General features: G+C 50.4%; 1 protein-coding gene across 2 annotated transcripts in view; it reads left to right on the top strand.

Annotated features, from left to right (window-relative positions):
• Window positions 1–16675, top strand: part of SMAD7 (SMAD family member 7) — a 29654-nt gene extending 12979 nt beyond the window's left edge. For both annotated transcript variants that reach the window (XM_033087452.1, XM_033087451.1), the window contains exon 4: window positions 14658–16675. In XM_033087452.1, the coding sequence (XP_032943343.1) occupies window positions 14658–15196 (539 nt within the window). In that variant the 3' untranslated portion in view covers window positions 15197–16675. The remainder of the gene's footprint in view (window positions 1–14657) is intronic.
• The last annotated feature ends 2898 nt before the right edge of the window (window positions 16676–19573 follow it).

The raw sequence follows: 19573 nt of genomic DNA, 5'->3' as shown, positions 1-19573 counted from the left end.
GGCACAGGGTGATGGTCCCAGACTTGCCAGCACATTAGAATTCTTGGGATCCTCTGAATCACAGTCTGTTTGTAGGGTCCTGGTATCAGTAGTTTTGAAGCTGCCCAAGTGATTGCAATGTGCCGACAAGTTGGGGAACCCCTGGTGTCGAGGGTAAAGAAAGGGGTCTGTGTTCCCATGGGGAGTTTCTTGGGTGTCTTCTTTTCGTGGCCGTGCAGGTTTTCTGTGATTCTATACAGTATTCCCACCCCTCACCCTTTATCCACGGTTTCAGGTATCCACAATAAACCACAGACCAAAAAACATTAAATGGAAAGTGTCCATTTAAATGTCCTTTAAATGGAAAACTATAAACGATTCATAGTTTTTAAATTGTTCACCCTTCTGAGCAGCATGATGAAATCTCGTCCCATCCTGCTCCTTCCCGCCCAGAACGTCAGTCAGCCCTCGTCTAGCATATCCACGCTGTGGACGTTCCCTAGTAGCCGTCTCTGGGATCCGATCAATTGTCATGGTACGGCAGTGCTTGTGTTCAAGTCACCCTTCTTTTACTTAATAATAGCCTCGAAACTTAGGAGTAGTGATGGTGGCAATTCGGATAGGCCATAAAGAAGCCATAAAGTGGTTCCTTTCAATGAAAAGGGGAAAATTCTCAACTTAGAAGGTATTTTGTTATCTCACATCATCACAAGAAGAACGGTGAGTACAGTACAAGATAATTTTGAGAGAGAGAGAGAGACCACATCCACGTAACTTTTATTATAGTATATTGTTATAATTGTTCATCTCTCACTGTGCCTAATTATAAATTAAGTTTTATCAAAAGTATATATGTATAGAAAGAAACATACTGTATATAGGGTTTGGTACTATGCGTGATTTCAAGCCTCCACTGGGAGTCTTGGAATGGATCCCCCAGGGGTAAGGGGGGACTATTTATGCTTCCCTAGTGAAGAATTTCAGTATCTTGCTCATTGAGCCTCTTCTCAAATAAGATTTTTGCTTGATCGTAGGAATGTGACAAGGTGCATTAACTCGCACCTTTCTCCACTTGGTTTTGCCATTGTGAATGACATTGTAAAAGGGACCCACGGGACAGGGTTTCCTTTTGGGCTGGTAAAAATGTTCTGGAACTGGAGAGTGGTGATGGTTGCACCGCTGTGTGAATGCACGCACTCAGTGTCACTCACGGTAAATTTTATGTTATGCGTATTTTTCCTACAGTTTTAAAAAGTAGTGACTTGTGGTGGCTTTGGAATACATGCAGATATTTGGATAATCAATAAAGAACAGTGACCCTGGAGAATAAAAACGAAGAGACTTCTGTTACGTGCCTGGGATCCACTGTTGATAGACACTTGTTTCCAAAGCACGGCTGAGGTTCTCCTGGGGTGTCAGGGCACAGTGGTGAGCTGGCTCTCTGACTCGGTTTACCTGAGGAAGCAGGCGCATCTCAGTGTTGATTTTTCGACCTTCCCTTTTCCAGGCGGGTTGCAGACTTGAGAGGCAGGAAAGTTTCCCTGTGGTTCGTTTTCTGAGTCTGACCTTTCCGCAGGGGAAGTGCGTGCACTTGTGTCCTACCGGCGCAGTGCAGGGGCTGTCTTCCAAAGTCTGGGGTCCTCCCGACCTCCCCCTGGGTCACCTGGACTCCTCTGCTGGCCCTGCTGTGGGAGCTTCTGGTCAGTGTGACACCCTCACCGAGGTTCTAGAGCTGCAGAGGAGGCGGGCGACTCACCCAGGAGCCCTCCCTGTGTAGGAGCCTTGTGAAAGGATACTGTACTGCGCAGCCACTGGGAGGTCACCCCTGGCCCTACCATCTTTCTCGCTCAGTATTGAATGGCTAGCCTAGAGTCTGGCCACATGCCTACTGTCACAGAGAGGCTTCCTCTCTGGGCTATTTTCAGCGGGAAGATATTATTAACTGCTGAGGCACAGTTCTGAATTTAGTGGCTAACACACCAAGAAAGCAACATTCACCTGGTTGTGGCAACTCGACCAAAACATGTTGGCTCATGAGGGGGGCTCGGCTGCCCATGGCCCCCTCCACGCCTCCCAGTCTCCTTGGGAAGCTGCGCCTTACTCAGCCCAGTTCCTGGGGAAGCTACGACTGTAGATTCAGTATCTGCCATAACGAGAAAGAGGATCTTTATTAAGTCAACTCTTTAAAGATGTAGAAAAATGATAGTATTTATAGTCTAAGAAAGAAAGGAAGATTTTGTGATAGAGATGGGGCACTGGATGGAAAAAGGAACTTGATTCTATAGAGTTTAGGACAGTTGTTTAAAACAGGGTGATAACTTTCACCTTGTAAGTGAACAGGAAATATTGGGACAAGACAGGAAATTGCATCATTCCTTTTATGAGAAGAACTCCAGAAAAAAGCTGTTCGTGAAAGGTAGCGGCTGAGAGGAGACCAGCCCTGTTTTGGTTCCCCCCCGCCCCCCACCTTCTTCCCTTCCACTCCCACGAGAACTTTTAGGCCATTTTCTTTAAGAAAGAGGCTGTTTGAGAACTTTATGTTATTTCTATTATTTAAAAAAATATTTTACCAGAAGGGTCACCTTCAGTTGAAATGTTAACTGCAGCCTTATTTCCCGGTTTACTAAAGAATCTTTCATGACTTTTTTCAGCTTCCTTCCCCAAATGGTGGGGCCAAGCAGCTCTTGGCTGGAAGCGAATTTTGGTTTGGCTGCACAGTCCTCCACACTGAGCCCCACCCAGTGTCATTAGCTCAGTTTTAACTTGCAAAAAAAAAAAACTAAAAAAACGTACATTTTTTTGTTGGGGGGTAGGTCGCAATTGACTCATGCCCTCAGCGTTATCTTCTCCTAGTGGAGGTACCTGGCATTTGGCGGGTTGGAATTCAGGGCTCCCTTTATTTTCAATCCGCTGAAGTTCCCCCCCACCCCCCTGCAAGTTTCCTTAACTTCTGAGACTATCTGTTTCTAGGGCTAGTGAGGAGTGGAAAGGAAACCGGCGTCAGCTCCGCTGGTACAGCTGTGCCCAGTAGCTGTGTTGTGCCCTGAGGGAAGGGGGTAATGTGGCCCACCAGTCACCCAGAGGCTTCCCCCAGAAAGAGGGCTTGCCACAGCTCCACAGTTGTGTGGAGAAGGTGGTGTTGACCTGGGTGTGAAAACATAGCTTACACTTACTCATCCCTGGGTGTCTAAGTCCCCTCTTTGACGCTGTCATTGTTCTAATGACATGGGACAATGCCCCTACCTGTGGTGGCAAGGAGCCATCTTTAGGACAGAGACAGAAAGAAAGCCATGTGTGTGGCTTGCTTGCTCCCCACTCACCCCTGTGTCTCCCCCCCCCCAGCTTTTTTCCTTAGTGTGCTGTGTTTTGTTTTCATAACACTACAAGAGCCCTGGGGTGTGTAAAAGCATTGTTGAACAGTCGGTGAGGGTAACTTGTCCAAACAGAGTAGGACGCCAAGGCAGAAGGCTGTGGGCAGGTGGTGTGCCCACAGAGGTTGCCGGGCCGGCGCCTGGCTTGGAAACACCTCTCGGGAGCCGCCGCAGCTGTCTGGGAAGTCGCTGAGGACAGGGGCTTCTCTCTTGCCGCCTCCACAGGGAGCCCTGGACAGGTCGTGGGCCTTTGCGGCTGACCCTGCCTGGAAGGCATGCTGCCCTCCCAGGTGAGTTCGCGCATGCATCCCTCTGCCAGGTATAAAGCTGGAGGGACCAATTGCTTTGGAAGAAGCCAGTGTGTCCCTGTGATTTATTTACTGAGCACCTACTATGTGCCAGGAGGCTGCAGTCTTTGGTTGTGTGGTTGGTAGTGAGTTGAGATAAAACAAAGCTTGTGGATAAACCGAGGTCTGTCTCCTCCAGTTCTGGTTCCAGGTGCCCCCCCCCCCCAGCGTCCCCCTCTCCAGCCGTGAGATAGCATTAGATAGGTTATAATCAGAACCCTGGTCCCTGCCTGGGGGCAAGTAGAGGTGATCAGCCAAGCCCTGGTTCTTCCATGGGACCGCAGCCAGGGAGGTGAGGCGACATCTGGAATGATAGTATTTAGTATCTTGACAGCTACAGGAAAGGTGGGATATCTTCAAAGCCCAGGACTTTGACTTTCTTTTATACCTCCGGTGGGCTTGATTCTCATGAAGACCAACTGGGGATGCACCAGTGCTTTTTAATTTAAAAATCTGATGGTCAAGCGCATGTCTGACGTCCCAGCCCGTGTGAGGCCCTGGCCCGCCTGCAGTTGGATTTGCACGAAGTCATCAAACACGCGATTACCAAGGTGTTTCATTTTCATGCTCATCCTGCCTCTGTCCATTCCCTGGAGGCCAACTGATGGCTCCGTTCACGGAGTTCACTAATTTAATTAATCTTGTTCCTCTGTGGAGCCTCACTGGCCTCTTCTGGCTGTGAGCGCTGGTTTGGCCTGGGGTTTGATCCAGGGCAGAACTGACCTCAACTCCAATTTCATCTTGCAAAGTTTGGAGTTTCTTTCAGACAGAAGAGAACTCAGATTCACCAGGCCAGGTACTGTTGGTGGCCCTCGTGTTTGTTCATTTCTGCGTTGCCTTTTTACTTTTTAATTTGGGATGGTCGCTCAACAGGAACAAAAACAGTACGACATCAACATAGTACTCTGCTGTCAGTAAACTCTCCCCATCTGCATTGGCCACTTGGAAGTTCCATTATTGCCCCATCCACCTTTCCCACCTTCCGCGGCTCCCAGTTACCTAGTGAAATTGGAAGTGTCTCCTTCCCCAGTAGGCTCGGTGAACTTCTGAGGCTAGGAAGGGTCATGAAGAACTGCTCAGCTCACAGAGCCCTTGGGGACTTTGCCAGCCCCAGGTAGCCTCTTAGCCAGCCCGGCCCCTCGCCCTCATTAATCAGTAACCCAGAGGGAAAAGCAAAAGTTGAGTTCTTCCTGTGACTTGGGTGCACAGCACAGTTTTTAAAACTTGATGGGCCCTGCCTCCAGCTCAGTGGGGTCACAGGTAAAATCCTGCTGGAGGATATTTCCGGGAAAAGAGGCCGGGAGTGGAGGGGCCTGCAAAGACTCAAAAGCCTCCCCCCATCTCAGTGATGGCTATGAGCTGGAAGGCCCCAGTCCCAGGAAGGCGCTTGGAAAGAATTAGAATGGGAAGGAAAGTGCCCTCCAGGTTTCTGTCCCCAAGGGCTGGCCTGCTTTCCTGGGCTGAGGGTGGGGACCTCAGCCACCAGCTGACTGCAGGGCCTGCTTGAGCCTTTTTTGTGTCCTGGGCGTCAGTTTTCTCATCTGCAAAATGAATGGTTGGACCTGGTGTCCAAGTTCCTATCCGTTCTGACATCCTGTGACCTTTGGTTCTTGGATTTGTGGGCATTTAGAAATTAGCCCCCTGTTGCTGAGGTAGTGGGGTAGCTAATGGCCTCTTCCGTTTGAGAATAAAGAGATTGTAATTCTTCCTGTTTCTTGGCTTACAAACTCTTCCAAGAATGAGTGAAAGGTGAGGAATCATTCTCCAGGAAAAAAACCGCATTTGAGTACCAGTATTTGCATACATTTCCGGAGACCTTTAGCCTTGTGGTGGAATCCCCCCTACTCAGGAAGGTAGGTTTAAAGGGACCTTACAGTGGAGTTTTAGGGAGAGGCAGGGCTTTTTTCTCTTTTCTTTTCCCTTTTTTATGCCCCGCCCCATGGTAAAATATACATAGCATTTACCATCCTAATCATTTTAAGGTTTACAATTCAATGGCATTAAGTACATCACATTGTTTTGCAACCACTACTTACCACTACCTATCTCCAGAACCTTTTCACTGTCCCAAACTGAAACTCTGTCCCCACTGCACACTGGCTCCCCGGCTTCCCGTCACCCGGCCCATGGGGGCCACCATTGTACTTTGTGTCTATGAATTTGACTCTTCCAGTTTCCTTATATATAGAATCACACAATATTTGACCTTTTGTGTCTGGATTATTTCACTTAGTGTAATGTCTTCAACGTTTATCCATGTTGTAGCATGTGTCAGTTGCCTTTCTTTTCAGATGTGTGTGTATATACATGTTGTTTATCCATTCTCCTGTTGATGGACACTTGAGTTGCTTCCACCTTTTGGCTGTTGTGAATAATGCTGCTATGAACATGTATAAATAATCTCTTCAAGACTTCTGGATATATACCCAGAAGTGGGATTGCTGGGTCATGTGGTAATTCTAGCTTGAGTGTTTTGAGACATTGCCATATGGCAGTGCCATCTTGATTTGTCTGTCTGCATAGACTGATCACATGGTCCTGGGGAGTCCCACAGCCCATCATACTCCTGCATGTGCAACTGGGTGGGCTTGAGGGTGAGCCCTGGGGTAGGGGGAGTGAGAGAAGAGAAGGGGTGGGGTGACTAAGTCTGTCCGTGTGTGGGGGGGAGGGGTGGCCTGGCTCTCTACAGCAATACAAGCCAGATTGGAGCCCACATTTATGTGAGGCCCAGAGTCCTCTGAAATGTGGGGCACACGGCACCTGGCACAGAGCAGCCAGCTATTTGTGTTGTTGGATTCCAGGGGCCTGGTGATGGCAGTCCAGGGTGGGGGACTTGCGTCTTTTCATTCCCCTGGCCTCTCCACTGGAGGGTAGGGGTGGGAGGGCCTGAGAGAGGGGGGGCCTTCGGCCCAGGAGGTCTTGGGTACTCTGGGGGTGAAAGGGCTGGGATGGTTGAACAGTGAGTGTGTCAAAGCCGGGGAGATTAGATTACGGAGGCAGACAGAAGTAATGATTAACTTTTCCAGTCTGCACACTGTCTCCAGTCTGTCGTACTGTTGTTTTTCCCTGTAAGTACAGTGCGGCCCGGCCTGGCCAGGCCCTGGTGTTGGGTTGTAAAGAAAGGGGAGGAATGAGGGCTGGGAGTGAGCAGGGGCGGGGAGCCAGGGAGCCGGCCAGAGAAGGAGGCTTTTCCATCAGATCCTGCGTTGGAATTTATTGGCCGGAATGCAGTAAATGTTCAAAATGCCATCCCATCCAACAGTTTTCATAATTGTTATGGAACAAGGGGAGCTGGGGGAGGGGAGGGATGAAAAGGACTTTTGTTTCTCACTGTATTTTTCCACATCTTCAGACGGTTTTCCTACCCTCTAGAAAAACTAGAGTTGAGTTGGAGCTGTGTGGGGGATGGGGTGGGGGCAGGGCAGGGCTTGCTTCTGGGTCCTGGAATACTTTTTAGGAAGCTGGAGGTCAGTGTGCATGGGCTTTGTTAAAATGAAGCAGCTCACTGCAGAGCCCCCAGACCTGCAGAACCAGGCAAAACTGTCCTGTACCTCTGGGGCTTATGTCCTTTGGGAAATTGGCTTATTATGCATCCATTTTTAATAAGATTCTTACTGAGCTTTACATGTAGCCAACATACTTGCCAAGTGGTCAATAAAAAGCAGAAAATGAGGGACCTTTTGGTGGTTTAAGAAAAGGTTCCTTTGTTGGAGCCGTGTACGGGAGTGTGCATGCATCTCCAGTTGGGAATCCACATGTGGAATTTGGGGGGATCTTTGGACTCCCTCCAGGTGGGAGCTGGGTGGCTGGGTGTAGAGATTTGACTTGGGCATCTTCCTGTTGCCTGATGGTCCCACCTCTCGTGACTCCCTAGGAGCAGCCAGGGTCATACCCAGTGGACAGGCTGGTGAGCAGGTAGTGCCATTCAGGTCTTGGGGGGGAGGTTCTGTGTGTGCAGGTGTGTGGACCCCTTTCTGAAGAGAGCTGCTGAGTTATTTGGGGGGGCATGATGGGAACTTTGTGGTACACCATGGAGTGGAAAAGTCTTGACATTAAAACTTGAAGTTTTAATGAGGCTGGATGCACGCTAAACAACAGCCAGAGAGGCCCATTTACTGTAAATATTATGAATGGAGTTGGCTGGACTGGAGTCCCCACCCTTCCTCTGAGGCCTCTCGGAGCCGGGCAGAGCTGGCCTCCTCCGAAGGCAGGCGGCCGGGTACATGCTATAATTTGCATGGCTGACGGCTGGGGCACAGGAAGCCGCGTCAGCCCGGCTGGCGAGACAGATGGGAGCTTTTGATTTGTGTGGCTTCCCTCCCCTGCCCTGCTCTACCCTCAATTATATTCTCTGATGGCAAAATACTACTCTTAGGAGGGACCCCTGGGCTGAGGGCCTCAGATTTGGACATTTAAGGGGCTTTGGGAGGTGGAGGTGGGGCCTGTCTGGGGAACAGAGAAGTACATTTTCTCTGTAGTAACAGATTACTCATCCCAATTTGTCTGTAAGGCATAGTCATGCATCAGTCTTCTGGACTAGCAGGATACGGGCCAAATCTGTAAGCTAGGGAGAGTTTGCAGGAGTAGGGTGGTAATGGGTGAGAAACTTCTGGGTGCCATGCCTGGGCGCACATTGGAGTGATTATGAGAAAGGAAGACCCCTCGCCTGGGGACACACCTTTACCCCAGGGCCATGAATGACAAGACAGAAAGAACACAAGTTTATTATAACTCTTTGGTTTAGAGATAGACCCGGCAGCAAAATCTGACTCAAATCTCCTTGCCCTTTTGATTTTGTTTTGTTTTATTGTTGCAAATTAAATGCAAAAACATGCCTTCTTCCCCAAAGTGATTGTCTTCCTCTCCAGAAGGTAGTAAAAATAAATGGAACCAGTATTGTTTCATACTTACTGATCAGGCACATTTGGGACTGAGAATGTAGGCAGAGACCGTCAGAGTAAGCAGCGGGCCCGGTGGGGCTGTTTTGCCCCAGCCTCCTTCGCGTTAGTCACGAACAAGTTAAACTGAGACTCAGACTCATGAACTAGTGAAACAAACCCAGAGAGTGCACAAGCGCAAGCCCCTTGGCCAACAGAGCAGCTTGCTGGGAAAGAAGTCTCTTCTGGGTGCAAGGAAGCTGGACCCCAAGCTGAGCCCTAGAGTAGGCATAGCATTTCCAAAGTGTGTTCTGAGGGACCCCTGTTTTTTGCCCTCTAGCATTTGCAGGGGAACCCCTTGGGGACTGGTGGCTTTAGAGGTCTGAGGTGGCTGCCCACCCACAGGTCACACCCAGCAGTATTCTGGCCTTGACACCCAAGCTCTGCCCTTTGGCAAGTGATGTGTGTCTCATTTCCCCTTTTTAGCTTAAGGATGACCCTCATAGGGTTGTTGGGTGTCCCTTCCAACAGATCCTGTACATAGTAAATGCTTATTAGGTGTAGGTATGGCTCAGAACTGTTCCCCCGTGGGGCGGGGGGAGGGAAGCAAAGGGGAAAAGTGGTAAGTGTTTTCCGAGCAATTGGTGGAGAATCCAAGAGAAGATACACTTCTCTGAGATGAGACCCTCAAATGTAGCTTCGAGCTGGGCCCTGGCCCCTGGCTGCTTTTGTATCAAATTGTCTTAATGACCCTGTGAGGCTGCCACTGGGAGCCTATGTCACTGCCGTGGTTCCCCAGGGGTAGATTTGAATTGGGGCGGCGGGGTGTGTGTATGGCGGGGGGAGATGGTATACTACAGCCAGGGAGTTCTGAGGGGTAGGATTTGGAGAACTCAGTTGGCTCCAGGGACCTGAGGAAGTACCCTGGTCTTTGAAGGAGATGCTATGGCTCCCCCTGCCCACACCCCCAGTCCAGGCACCCCAATGGGGTCACAGGGACCTGAAAAAAAAATCCAGCTTTCTCAGTGCTGCCTTCTACCTGCCAGAATGCATCCTCTGATCCACTTGGTGAAGGAGCTTGGCGCAATATGAAGGGCTGGGGATGAGCGTTTTCTGGGTAACTGAGAGTTAACCTGAAATGTTTCGAGTTTGTTTTGACCCCAGGGGTAACTTGCTCTAAACCCTAGAGTTGTCTGCTGCCTTAGGAATCTGAGGGAGCCCTGGCACGATCTTTCGTGCCCTGATGAGGTTGAAATATGGCAGATTAAAGCTGACCCCAGAACCCAAACTGAACCCAGACACCTCAGCAAGTTTTTATGTGTTTGCTTTAGTGTTTAGTCATCTGCCTCTTGAAAACAAGAGACCAGTAAGGGTCCTTGATAATTGTGAGTATTTGGGATGAGAATAGATTGGATGGATTGGCACCAGGTCCCCTTTTATCTCAGCCCTTGTCCCTGAAGTAGGCTAGCTGCTCTCAGAACAGCCCAGTTTCCTGACCAGGGTGGGGAGCAGGGCTGACAGGTGCTCTTAACCTTTGAGATGTCTAATGTAGGGGAAGGACAGGATGAGGCAACCCTTGGTGGCGCCGGAGTCCTGACGAAGGAGGACCCTGGACCTGCCGCGGGTGAGGCGTGGTGATGTTTGTGTTCCAGGGTTGCCAGGTTTAACTTCTGGGTCTACTTTTGTGCCCTTCATTTGCCCTCATCACCCTGCGTGAGGTTGCTATTTCTGCCCAGGCTCCCATTTCCCAGGCTTCTCCATTCTCAGCCTTCTGCTGTGCTGGACCCCTGGGGAGGGGGCTTGCAGGCCCGCCCCATGGTTGGATTTTGGCAGAATAATACTAATACCCTTTAGGATCCAATTGCCTCTCAGAGAGGAGAGCAGAGCAGTTGAGACCTCTCCTTGCCCACCTTTTACTCTAGCACCTTGTGCCCTGGCAGTTGGGTGCATTTAATGCACAGGGTGCCAGCTACTGTGGCTCTCTGTCTGTACTGGCTTCGTTTCTCAGATGTGTCCCTGTTCTGAAAGGCCAGAAACTTGGGGACCCTCCCCGCCATCAGCATCAACTGTGTGTGGGCACAGCCAGGCTCAGATGGCCTCACTCTCATGCCATGCCTGTGTGCTCAGAATCCCAATGGGTGTTTTGGGACCAGCGTGGCCTCTCTGGCCTCATGGTTGACTTCCTAAGCCAGAGTCCAGAAGTGGTGCCACCGAGGCACTTGAACTTGGTCTTTCCTCTCTCCATTTTTCTTCATCTCCTTACACTTTTAAATAGGAAAATTCCTTGCTTACCTACAATCTGGCCTTGAGGTCTTGTCACCCCATGCCATGCTGTGCAGTTGAGACCCGGGGCGTGAGATTCATTCATGAGCCTCTGGCCTTCTAGAAGGCTCTGGTCTGTTCATTCATGGCCAGTGTAATTAAATAAGTCTTTGTAAAAAGAGGCAGGGAGCTCCTTGTTAAGTGGTCTTCCCTAATGCAAGTGCAAACACAAGGCGAAATCCTTCCCCTTCTCAACACCCACCTCCCCCTTCCTTTTAAAGGGTAGATTTTATGCTTTAAGGGAAATGGGGAACGGGAGGGGGAAAACAACCTTACAGGAATTTTAGGCCAATTCAGCATTTTTCTGGGGTTGCTCCAAAAATTCCCTAAACTATAATAAAAAGAAAAAATTGTGAGCAGGCATCTGATTAGTTAGCTCTTTACAACACAGCTCTTTTTTTTTGATGCTTTAAAATGCGCAAATATAGTTTTAAAACAAGCCCCTGTACAGTTTTCTGAGGAGGGAGAGAAGTTGTTGAAAATACCGGAAAAGGTTATAAAGCTGAGGGAAATTAACAAGGGGCTGCGAGTTTTGCCTTTGGAGTTTGAGAATCAGCAACCGTGATAAGAAGCCAAGTTGGGCCTCTGAGACTGTCCCTTAGTCCTGGTAACCGGCTAACCAGGGAGACTTCCGTGTGAGATACTCCCAGGTCCTCACCACAAGGCCTGGGGAGCCCCCAGGAGCTAAGCACAGACCTTTGTGGGGAGACGCTTGTGGGCTGTGGGCCCAGTTCAGGGAACTGGGTTTCTCTGAAGATGCTGCTGAGTGCTTCCCAGAAATGAGCCCAAGTGGTGGGGAATTTGGGGCAAAGGAGGGGAATCTCTGAACTGGCAACGTGGGAAGCTGTGCCCAGCCCCAGAAGTGGGATGTCTTAAAGAGGGGCCGCCGTTTCATCGTTTGATCGTTTTTCTGAAAAGCCAGTTTTTGTGCTCATAGATAGTCCAGGAGCAATGAGGAGAAGGGCTGTGGGGCGCTGGGAGGCTCCAGGGGGTCCTGGGGGCTGCCTGGAGGTGGGGGGAGGAGCCGGCAGGGGTCATGCCGCGTGAGATGAGGGCACTTAGTGAGTTTTCAGGAGCCTGTTCACACACAGGGACACCCACACACTGCCGTTTATCTGGGCTGGGCCATTAACCTCAACAGAAAAAGGCTTTTTCCAGGGATGTCTGGCAGCAAATTGCTGGGTGGACTGGCGGGCTGCACAGATGAAAGAGAAACCCGCCAGAACGCTTCCCCCTCTCTCCCTCTCCCCCTCTCCCCCCTCAGGACGCAGGGCTGACCTCAGGCCCCAGCCCCCCCTGCCCTGCTTCCTCTGCCCCCAGAGGCTCCTTGGGCAGACACAGCCCCCACCCTTGCCGGTGGGCCTGGCATGGGGGCAACTCGATCCCAGGCCCCGCACCACCTCCTCCTCCTCCCTGCTAGCGGGTGCCAGGTTTCAGGGCGGCCGGGCTCCATGAAACAAAGTATTGTGAGGCTCTGCTGAGGGTCTCCGGAGCCTCCCTCCCAGCAACAACCTGAGTCTTCCTTTCCAGGCCAGGTTTGTTGTCCTGAATCGGGATAATAAGGGAGAGCTTCTTACATTTCAAAACACCCTCCCCCATGGGCGGGGGCCACCCTGTGCCTTCCAGAAGAGGGCCTTCTCCAACACACTTGCACGCCAGAGCGGTCTTATTTACGTTCCTGTCCTGGGCCTTTGGTGTAGCCTCAGAGCTGGACTCCCTTGGCAAGAAAGTTCAAAGATTGCCAGCACTCACGAGTTTATTAGCAGTTGATGGATACTTTGCAGAAACAAGTTAATGCCTGATGAGTCACCTTCTGCTTGGAGCCCTTGTCCCTCTCTTGTTTTTCCTTATGTTCCAGTGTGTGCGCACGCAAACACACACACTCACACGTGTGCTCACACTCACAGACACACACCGTCTCTCTCACACGTGTGCTCTATAGAAGCATGTGTTTGGTGGGGCTGACAGGCTCGTTTTCTGGGGTTGATTTTTAGTGGGGTGGGGATTGAGGGAAAGGAATAAGTCCTTGGCTCCCCATTTTTATGTAGCTGTCTGGGCAGACATTTGAGAAGGCCAGGTGGGGTGTCTGTAGCAGATAGCTGCTCAGGGTGTGTGTTTGTGGCTGCCTCAGTGGGTCACAGTGCACGTTTATACACTTATTCATGGGACACCTCCCTGCAAGACTGGCTGCTGCTTAGAAAAAAAAAGTTCATGGAGCTGACTGGTTCCCAGGTCCTAACATGCCTGTAAACATTGGAAGGAGTTGTATGCTGAGCTGCACTGGGTTATCCGGCCTGCTGGGGCAGCGGCAGACATGGGGCCCCTGGTCCTTCTCCACCCCCAGTCGCCACACTGTATAACCCATCGTCATCTGCTCTCCAAGCCCAGTTGTTCCAAAAATCAAAAAGGCCAAACACACCAAAGACATCTCACAGCCCAACCCCCCATCCTCTTGTCCCAAACCCCCCAGAAAGTGAGAGGCTAGGACTGCAGGGAGGGCAGGAGAAGGCCTCTGCCTCCGGGCTCTCCCCCCTGCCTTTCCCCATTTTTGTTAACAAATACAAGACTTCCGGTCTCCGCCCTGCCACCACAAACCACAGCGTTCCTGCAGCGTGGCCGGGCTGGAGAGATTTATGATTCCCAGTCTGAGGCCTGCCTCGCTGGCTCCAGCTTAAGGAGGAGTTGGTATGCCAGCCGCAGGGGCTCCCTTTCCTTCCATATATCCTCCTTTTAAAGACCTCCGTGCGCCTGTTTAGGAAAATCACCTTACCAGAATCACGGCAGTCTCCCAGGCTGCCTGTGGGAAGAACCAGGACTAAGAAAGCTGGGGTGGGGCCTCTAGGGGAGGGAGGGAGGAGGGGGCAGGCCAGGAGTCCAGATGCTTCTGGGGAGGGAGACGAGATGGGGTGCGGGCAGAGAGGGGCACTTTAAGGATGGCCGTACCCATTTCAGACACATAATCTTCTGTCTGGGCTGGAGGAAGTTTCGTTAAGGTAGTCTGGGTTAACACCGATCTGTGTATTGTGATTTGGCATTTTGAACGTGAATTCACCCTTTGTGTACAGAGCTGCCGCTGACAGATACACTGGGAGTTGTTTATTAGGAAGATTTTTGCCCCAAACCACCTCCATTTAAATTTTTACCAGCTAGCATTCCCTCGTGACCAAGGCACTGCTTTGAGAACTGGGTGACAAGCAGAGTCTGGAGACCTGATTCTAGGTCCCCATCCTCTGGGGACCAGTGTTCTCATCAGGATGACCAAGGCCTGGAGCAGCTGGCCTTCAAGATGCCAGCCAGTTTAAAGAACTAATTCTAGGCCACGTATAAGCCCTTGTATAGCTTTAAAACCAGGACCAGCCAAGTTACAAGGGGTCCCCTGGCTCCTGAACTCTGCCGGGATTGGGCTTCCTTTGGCCAGTTGGGCATATATATACTGGTGTCCTAATCCTAAGTCCCTGACAGGATGGGGGGACTGGCGGGAAGAGGCACCCCCAGCCAGCCAATGCCTAAAGGCTGGGCTCTTCCATCAGTGGGTCAAGATGGAAGACTGTTTCCATCTTGTAGGACTTTCCAGGCCCTTGTAGGACTGTTGAGCCTGCAGCATACCCAGCACCACCAAGACCTCCTCCTGCGGTTTTGTACTGAGAGACAAGCTGGTTCGGAGGGGGCGGTGTGTACACGTGTTCTTGATTCCAGGAGGAAGATGAAAAGCCGATCCCCATCACCACCCAACCAACCATGTCGACCATTTTGTTTTGTAGATTCCCAACTTCTTCTGGAGCCTGGGGATCGGTCACACTGGTGCGTGGTGGCATACTGGGAGGAGAAGACGAGAGTGGGGAGGCTCTACTGTGTCCAGGAGCCCTCCCTGGATATCTTCTATGATCTACCTCAGGGGAACGGCTTTTGCCTCGGACAGCTCAATTCGGACAACAAGAGTCAGCTGGTGCAGAAAGTGCGGAGCAAAATCGGCTGCGGCATCCAGCTGACGCGGGAAATGGATGGCGTGTGGGTGTACAACCGCAGCAGTTACCCCATTTTCATCAAGTCAGCCACACTGGACAACCCGGACTCCAGGACGCTGTTGGTACACAAAGTGTTCCCCGGTTTCTCCATCAAGGCTTTTGACTACGAGAAAGCGTACAGCCTGCAGCGGCCAAACGACCACGAGTTCATGCAGCAGCCGTGGACTGGCTTCACTGTGCAGATCAGCTTCGTGAAGGGCTGGGGCCAGTGCTACACCCGCCAGTTCATCAGCAGCTGCCCTTGCTGGCTGGAGGTCATCTTCAACAGCCGGTAGCCGCATGGGGACAGGACAGAGCATGAGCCGAGCGAGCCCAGTCCAAACTACTTTGCTGCTAATATTTTCCTCCTGAGTGCTTGCTTTTCATGCAAACTCTTTGGTCATTGTTCTTCCCACCCCCCTCCCCCCTTCTTGTCATTCTTGTTTATGTTCTGTTTTGTTGCGTTCTTTGAGAAATAGCTTATGAAAAGAATTGTTGGCGTTTGAGGGGGTTGTATAGTTGTCAAGACACCCCCAGATGAAAAGGGGAAGCAAACATCAATACCACCAAATAACAGTGTGATGGGGAGCAGGCCCTAACTTTGGGTTCATCGTTTCACTTGTCAGGGCATGTGTATGCGTGAGTGAGTGTGTGTGTGTGTGTGTGTGTGTGTGTGTACATGAACAACAGATGGGGGAGACAGCGTGCTATGTGTGTTTCTTACGGCTGTCTCCGGCTGAGAGGTTTTCGCTCCCCAGCTGTGTCTGTCTTGCCCTTTGGACATACTCAGTGGGGCAGAGGCAGTACCTGGGCAAGCGGGCTACGGGTGTCCCAGCAGCTGCCAGAAGCAAGGCTCTGCCCCCAGCCTGGGGAAGCCCCGCCCCTCCTCTGCCCATCTAGGACTGGGCCTGTCCTCAGGCTTCTTAGAAACAACCCTGCAAGAGGCTGAACCAGAACCAGTTGTTTTCAAGCTTGTCTTACTCCCCTCCATTGTCAAGTCTTTCTTCTTTTGGCCATCTGCTCCTGGATGTCTCCGAGATGGGCTTCCAGAGGGCTGCCAGGGCAGCCCCATCACAGTATTGCTCACCCAGTGTCCTCTCAGACCCCTCAGCCTCTCCCCTGCCCTGCTTACATCAGGTTTTTCCCGGACTCAAAAAACCAGCTCAGCACTTCCCTCCCCTCTGCAGCCTCTGTGTTGAGTTCTGTTAGACCAGCGAGGGGAGCAGACCCCTTTCCCACCAAGAAGGATTCGGTCCATCATAACCCAAGGTACCATCCTGGGCTGACACCTAACTCTTCTTTCGTTTCTTCTACAACTCATACACTCGTATGATATGTTGACACTGCTCTTAGCTCAATGAGCATGTTTAGACTTTAACATAAGCTATTTTTCTAACTACAAAGGTTTAAATGAACAAGAGAAGCATTCTCATTGGAAATTTAGCATTGTAGTGCTTTGAGAAAGGACTCCTGAAAAAAAAAACCTGAGATTTATTAAAGAAAAAAATGTATTTTATGTTATATATAAATATATTATTACTTGTAAATATAAAGACGTTTTATAAGCATCATTATTTATGTATTGTGCAATGTGTATAAACAAGAAAAATAAAGAAAAGATGCACTTTGCTTTAATATAAATGCAAATAACAAATGCCAAATTAAAAAAGATAAACACAAGATTGGTGTTTTTTTCTATGGGTGTTATCACCTAGCTGAATGTTTTTCTAAAGGAGTTTATGTTCCATTAAACAATTTTTAAAATGTATACTTGATTCCACGTTGTCCTCCAGCTCCTTCTTCTGGTGGGATGGGAGAGGGCTGGGGCATCTCTCAGAAACCGGGACAGTTGGGGTGTACCTGGCTTGGTCGGGGACAGAAGGGAGGGGACCATGAAAGGGACCTTTAGAACACACTGCCCTTCCAGTATCTGTTAGAAAGGCCGGTGGCTATACACACCCTCTTGTTAGGCTGTGACCCTTGGGTATAGCTGGCCAGGGGTCTTGAATTGGTAATGCGGTCAACCTCAGCGAGCCCGGAGTTATAAAAGTGGGTGATTTTTCAAAGCTTGAAGAGTTGAGAACAGGATTTCATTTCAGGTAATTAGGAGGGAGGTTGCATTGGGAGACAGGGCGGGGAGGTGTGGTTGCAAGAACCTGGGTCTGTCCTTGCTCACTCCGCAGTTGGCATTAAATCCTGAGACCACTGTGTCTTCCCCAGAGGACAGTCACTGCCACACTAGATTCTAAGACAGTTTCCCTGAGGGCTGAAGCTCTGGAGGGAAGGCTCAGGAGGATGACAAGTGTTGGTGGGGGAAGGGACCAGGCCACCTCCTAGGTTCCAAGTTCTGGACCAGGCACTCCAAGAGGTGAAACTGGAGAGGGCACGAGTCCAGGTTTTACTCGATCATCTTCTCTCACTCACTTGAAATCTTAACTGCCAGTTAACTAGTCCCCTCACCCAGCCCAGTCCCAATGGCGCTTGCTGGTAAAGTGCCTCTTTAGTACTTGCCCCTGGGATTTCCATGATTGATCTGAGCCATGTTTTAGATTCAAGGACTCATGGGCCCAAATTGGGCACCAAACGAGCTGTATAAGTGTTGGTGTCAGGGTCTTGAACCTTAGATCTAGGAAAGAGGTCTCTTTGAAGTGGGGGTTAACATTTGGGGTATCACAAACCAGTACAATTTCAAAAAACCTTTTTTGGAGGGCCAAAGTAAGATAGCCAATTTTTCATTTTGCCAAATCATGACATAAGGCACTACAGCAGACTGCCACCACCGTTTCATTCAAGAGACTTCGCGTACAACTGTGTTTTGAGAAATATTAATGCATGTTGATGTATGCTCCAGAGCACTAGTGCAAAATGGTCATCGAGGCCCACTTGTTCACATAAGGCGATGGGGAGCTCACTACCTCTCAAAACATTTTGCTTTTTCTCAGTCGAACTGAAACCTGCTTCCATTTATTCTAGTTCTGCAACCCAGAATAAGTGTAAAACCCCATCTCTGGAAAACACCCAAGGAGGGTTCTAATTAACACCAGTGTGGGGGGGAAGGAGGGGGAGTTGGGGTAGGAGGTGTTAACATTAGGGGGCTGTCAAAGTCATTTTAGTTTGCTCTAACTTGCATCAGCATGCCAGGAAGCTCTTTAGTAATAGCTACCATTTATTGAATGCTTCACTAGGTGCCAGGCATGATGCTAAGTGTTTAAGGGAATCATTAGGACCCTCTACAAAAATGAGAGGTATGAAGAGTTGGTCAAGGTCACTCAGGAGGAAGTACTTTGGGAGACCAGGGTCCGACTCAGGATTAAGTGATTCTGACTCCTTGGTCCATGCCCTGTAAAGATGTTTATTCGATGGAATCCGGTGTGGTGGAATCAATATCTGGGGAAGGTGGGCCACTAGGCTGCCACCAGGCCCTGCTGTTTGGGTAGGCAGGAGCGGTGGCAGCACCTTTAATGCCCTCCTGTTATCCGGACTTGATATTCAGCCCCGAGAGGCCAGAATTGGGGTGAGGGCGTGAGGGGTGGCTGGCTCTGGGTGGGCAGGGAAAGAGGAACACTTAGGGGAAGCCAGGTGTTTGCTGGTAGCCAACACTCCTCACCTGCCCAGAGAGGCCGTCACCCACAGGCATCCCCTGTGCACCTCCCCTGTGCCAGGACTGTGCTGCAGGGGCACCCTGCCCTCCGTGGGGCTGGAGGACACGATGCCGAGCTAATTTCCGGCAGCACAGGCAGAATGTGGTGTGTTCCGGGGACCACCAGGGAGGAACTCACGGAGGGCGGGACCTTCAGCCCAGGTGGACTTTGGATAAGTGAAGGGAGAGCAGAAGTTCCACTGGAGCGAAGTTTTCCTGCTGCCTGGTTCTCCTCCTTCTTCTCTCAGTTCACCCCTCAAATTTGGGGGTATCTTAACAGGGTTCTGCCCTCTTCCTGGGCAGTGACTCATTGTGGTTGTTTCATCTCCTCTCACCTGGAGTTGTCTCAGCTGCTGCAACCAGAAACTTGGATTCTCCCATCTCCTTTGCCCCATCCCCCCATCATGAAATAAAATTCCAAATCCTGTCCACCCTGCCTCACTTAATCCCTGATTATAAAATGCACATATTTCTCACTTAATGTTCCCTTTCTCCATCTCCACTAGGATGACTTAGTTCAGGGACTTCTAGCCTCTCCTTGACCTTAGTCTACTCAAAGTGGCCCCTCAGCCCGCACCTCTACCAACCTCCCCCTTTAACTGCCCCCTCTCTCGTCTCCCCCTGCCCCACACAGACTCCAGGTCCCAGGCACCGTGTGGCTTGCAGTTCCCCCAACACACCTTGCTCAGGTGCTTCCAACCAAGTGCTTTCTGGCTCCTTCTTCAGTTGCTGTCTCCTTATCCTTCAGGACGCAACTCAGACCACACCTCTTCCAGGAAGCTTCCTCTTTTAAAAAAAATTTCTTCCCTAAAGAAACATTGGTGGTGTAGGATTCTGTCTTCTCTACCGAACCCTAAGCTTTTGGCACTCTGGGGTTTCAGCTGCAGCCCCATTTAGGATCCTCTGCCCTAGCAATTTTTGGTGCAGGGCTCAGACAGGGCTTGTTCCATGAATGAGGGAGGGAGAGGTCGAATTGTGGGCTTAGCTTGGATTAGGAATAATAATAATAATAATAGTAATGACCATCATTGAC

Source organism: Rhinolophus ferrumequinum, chromosome 19 (assembly GCF_004115265.2).
Source record: "Rhinolophus ferrumequinum isolate MPI-CBG mRhiFer1 chromosome 19, mRhiFer1_v1.p, whole genome shotgun sequence".
Lineage (NCBI taxonomy): Eukaryota > Metazoa > Chordata > Mammalia > Chiroptera > Rhinolophidae > Rhinolophus > Rhinolophus ferrumequinum.
Note: the sequence above shows the minus strand (reverse complement) of the source record. Positions and strands in the feature narration are given on the sequence as shown.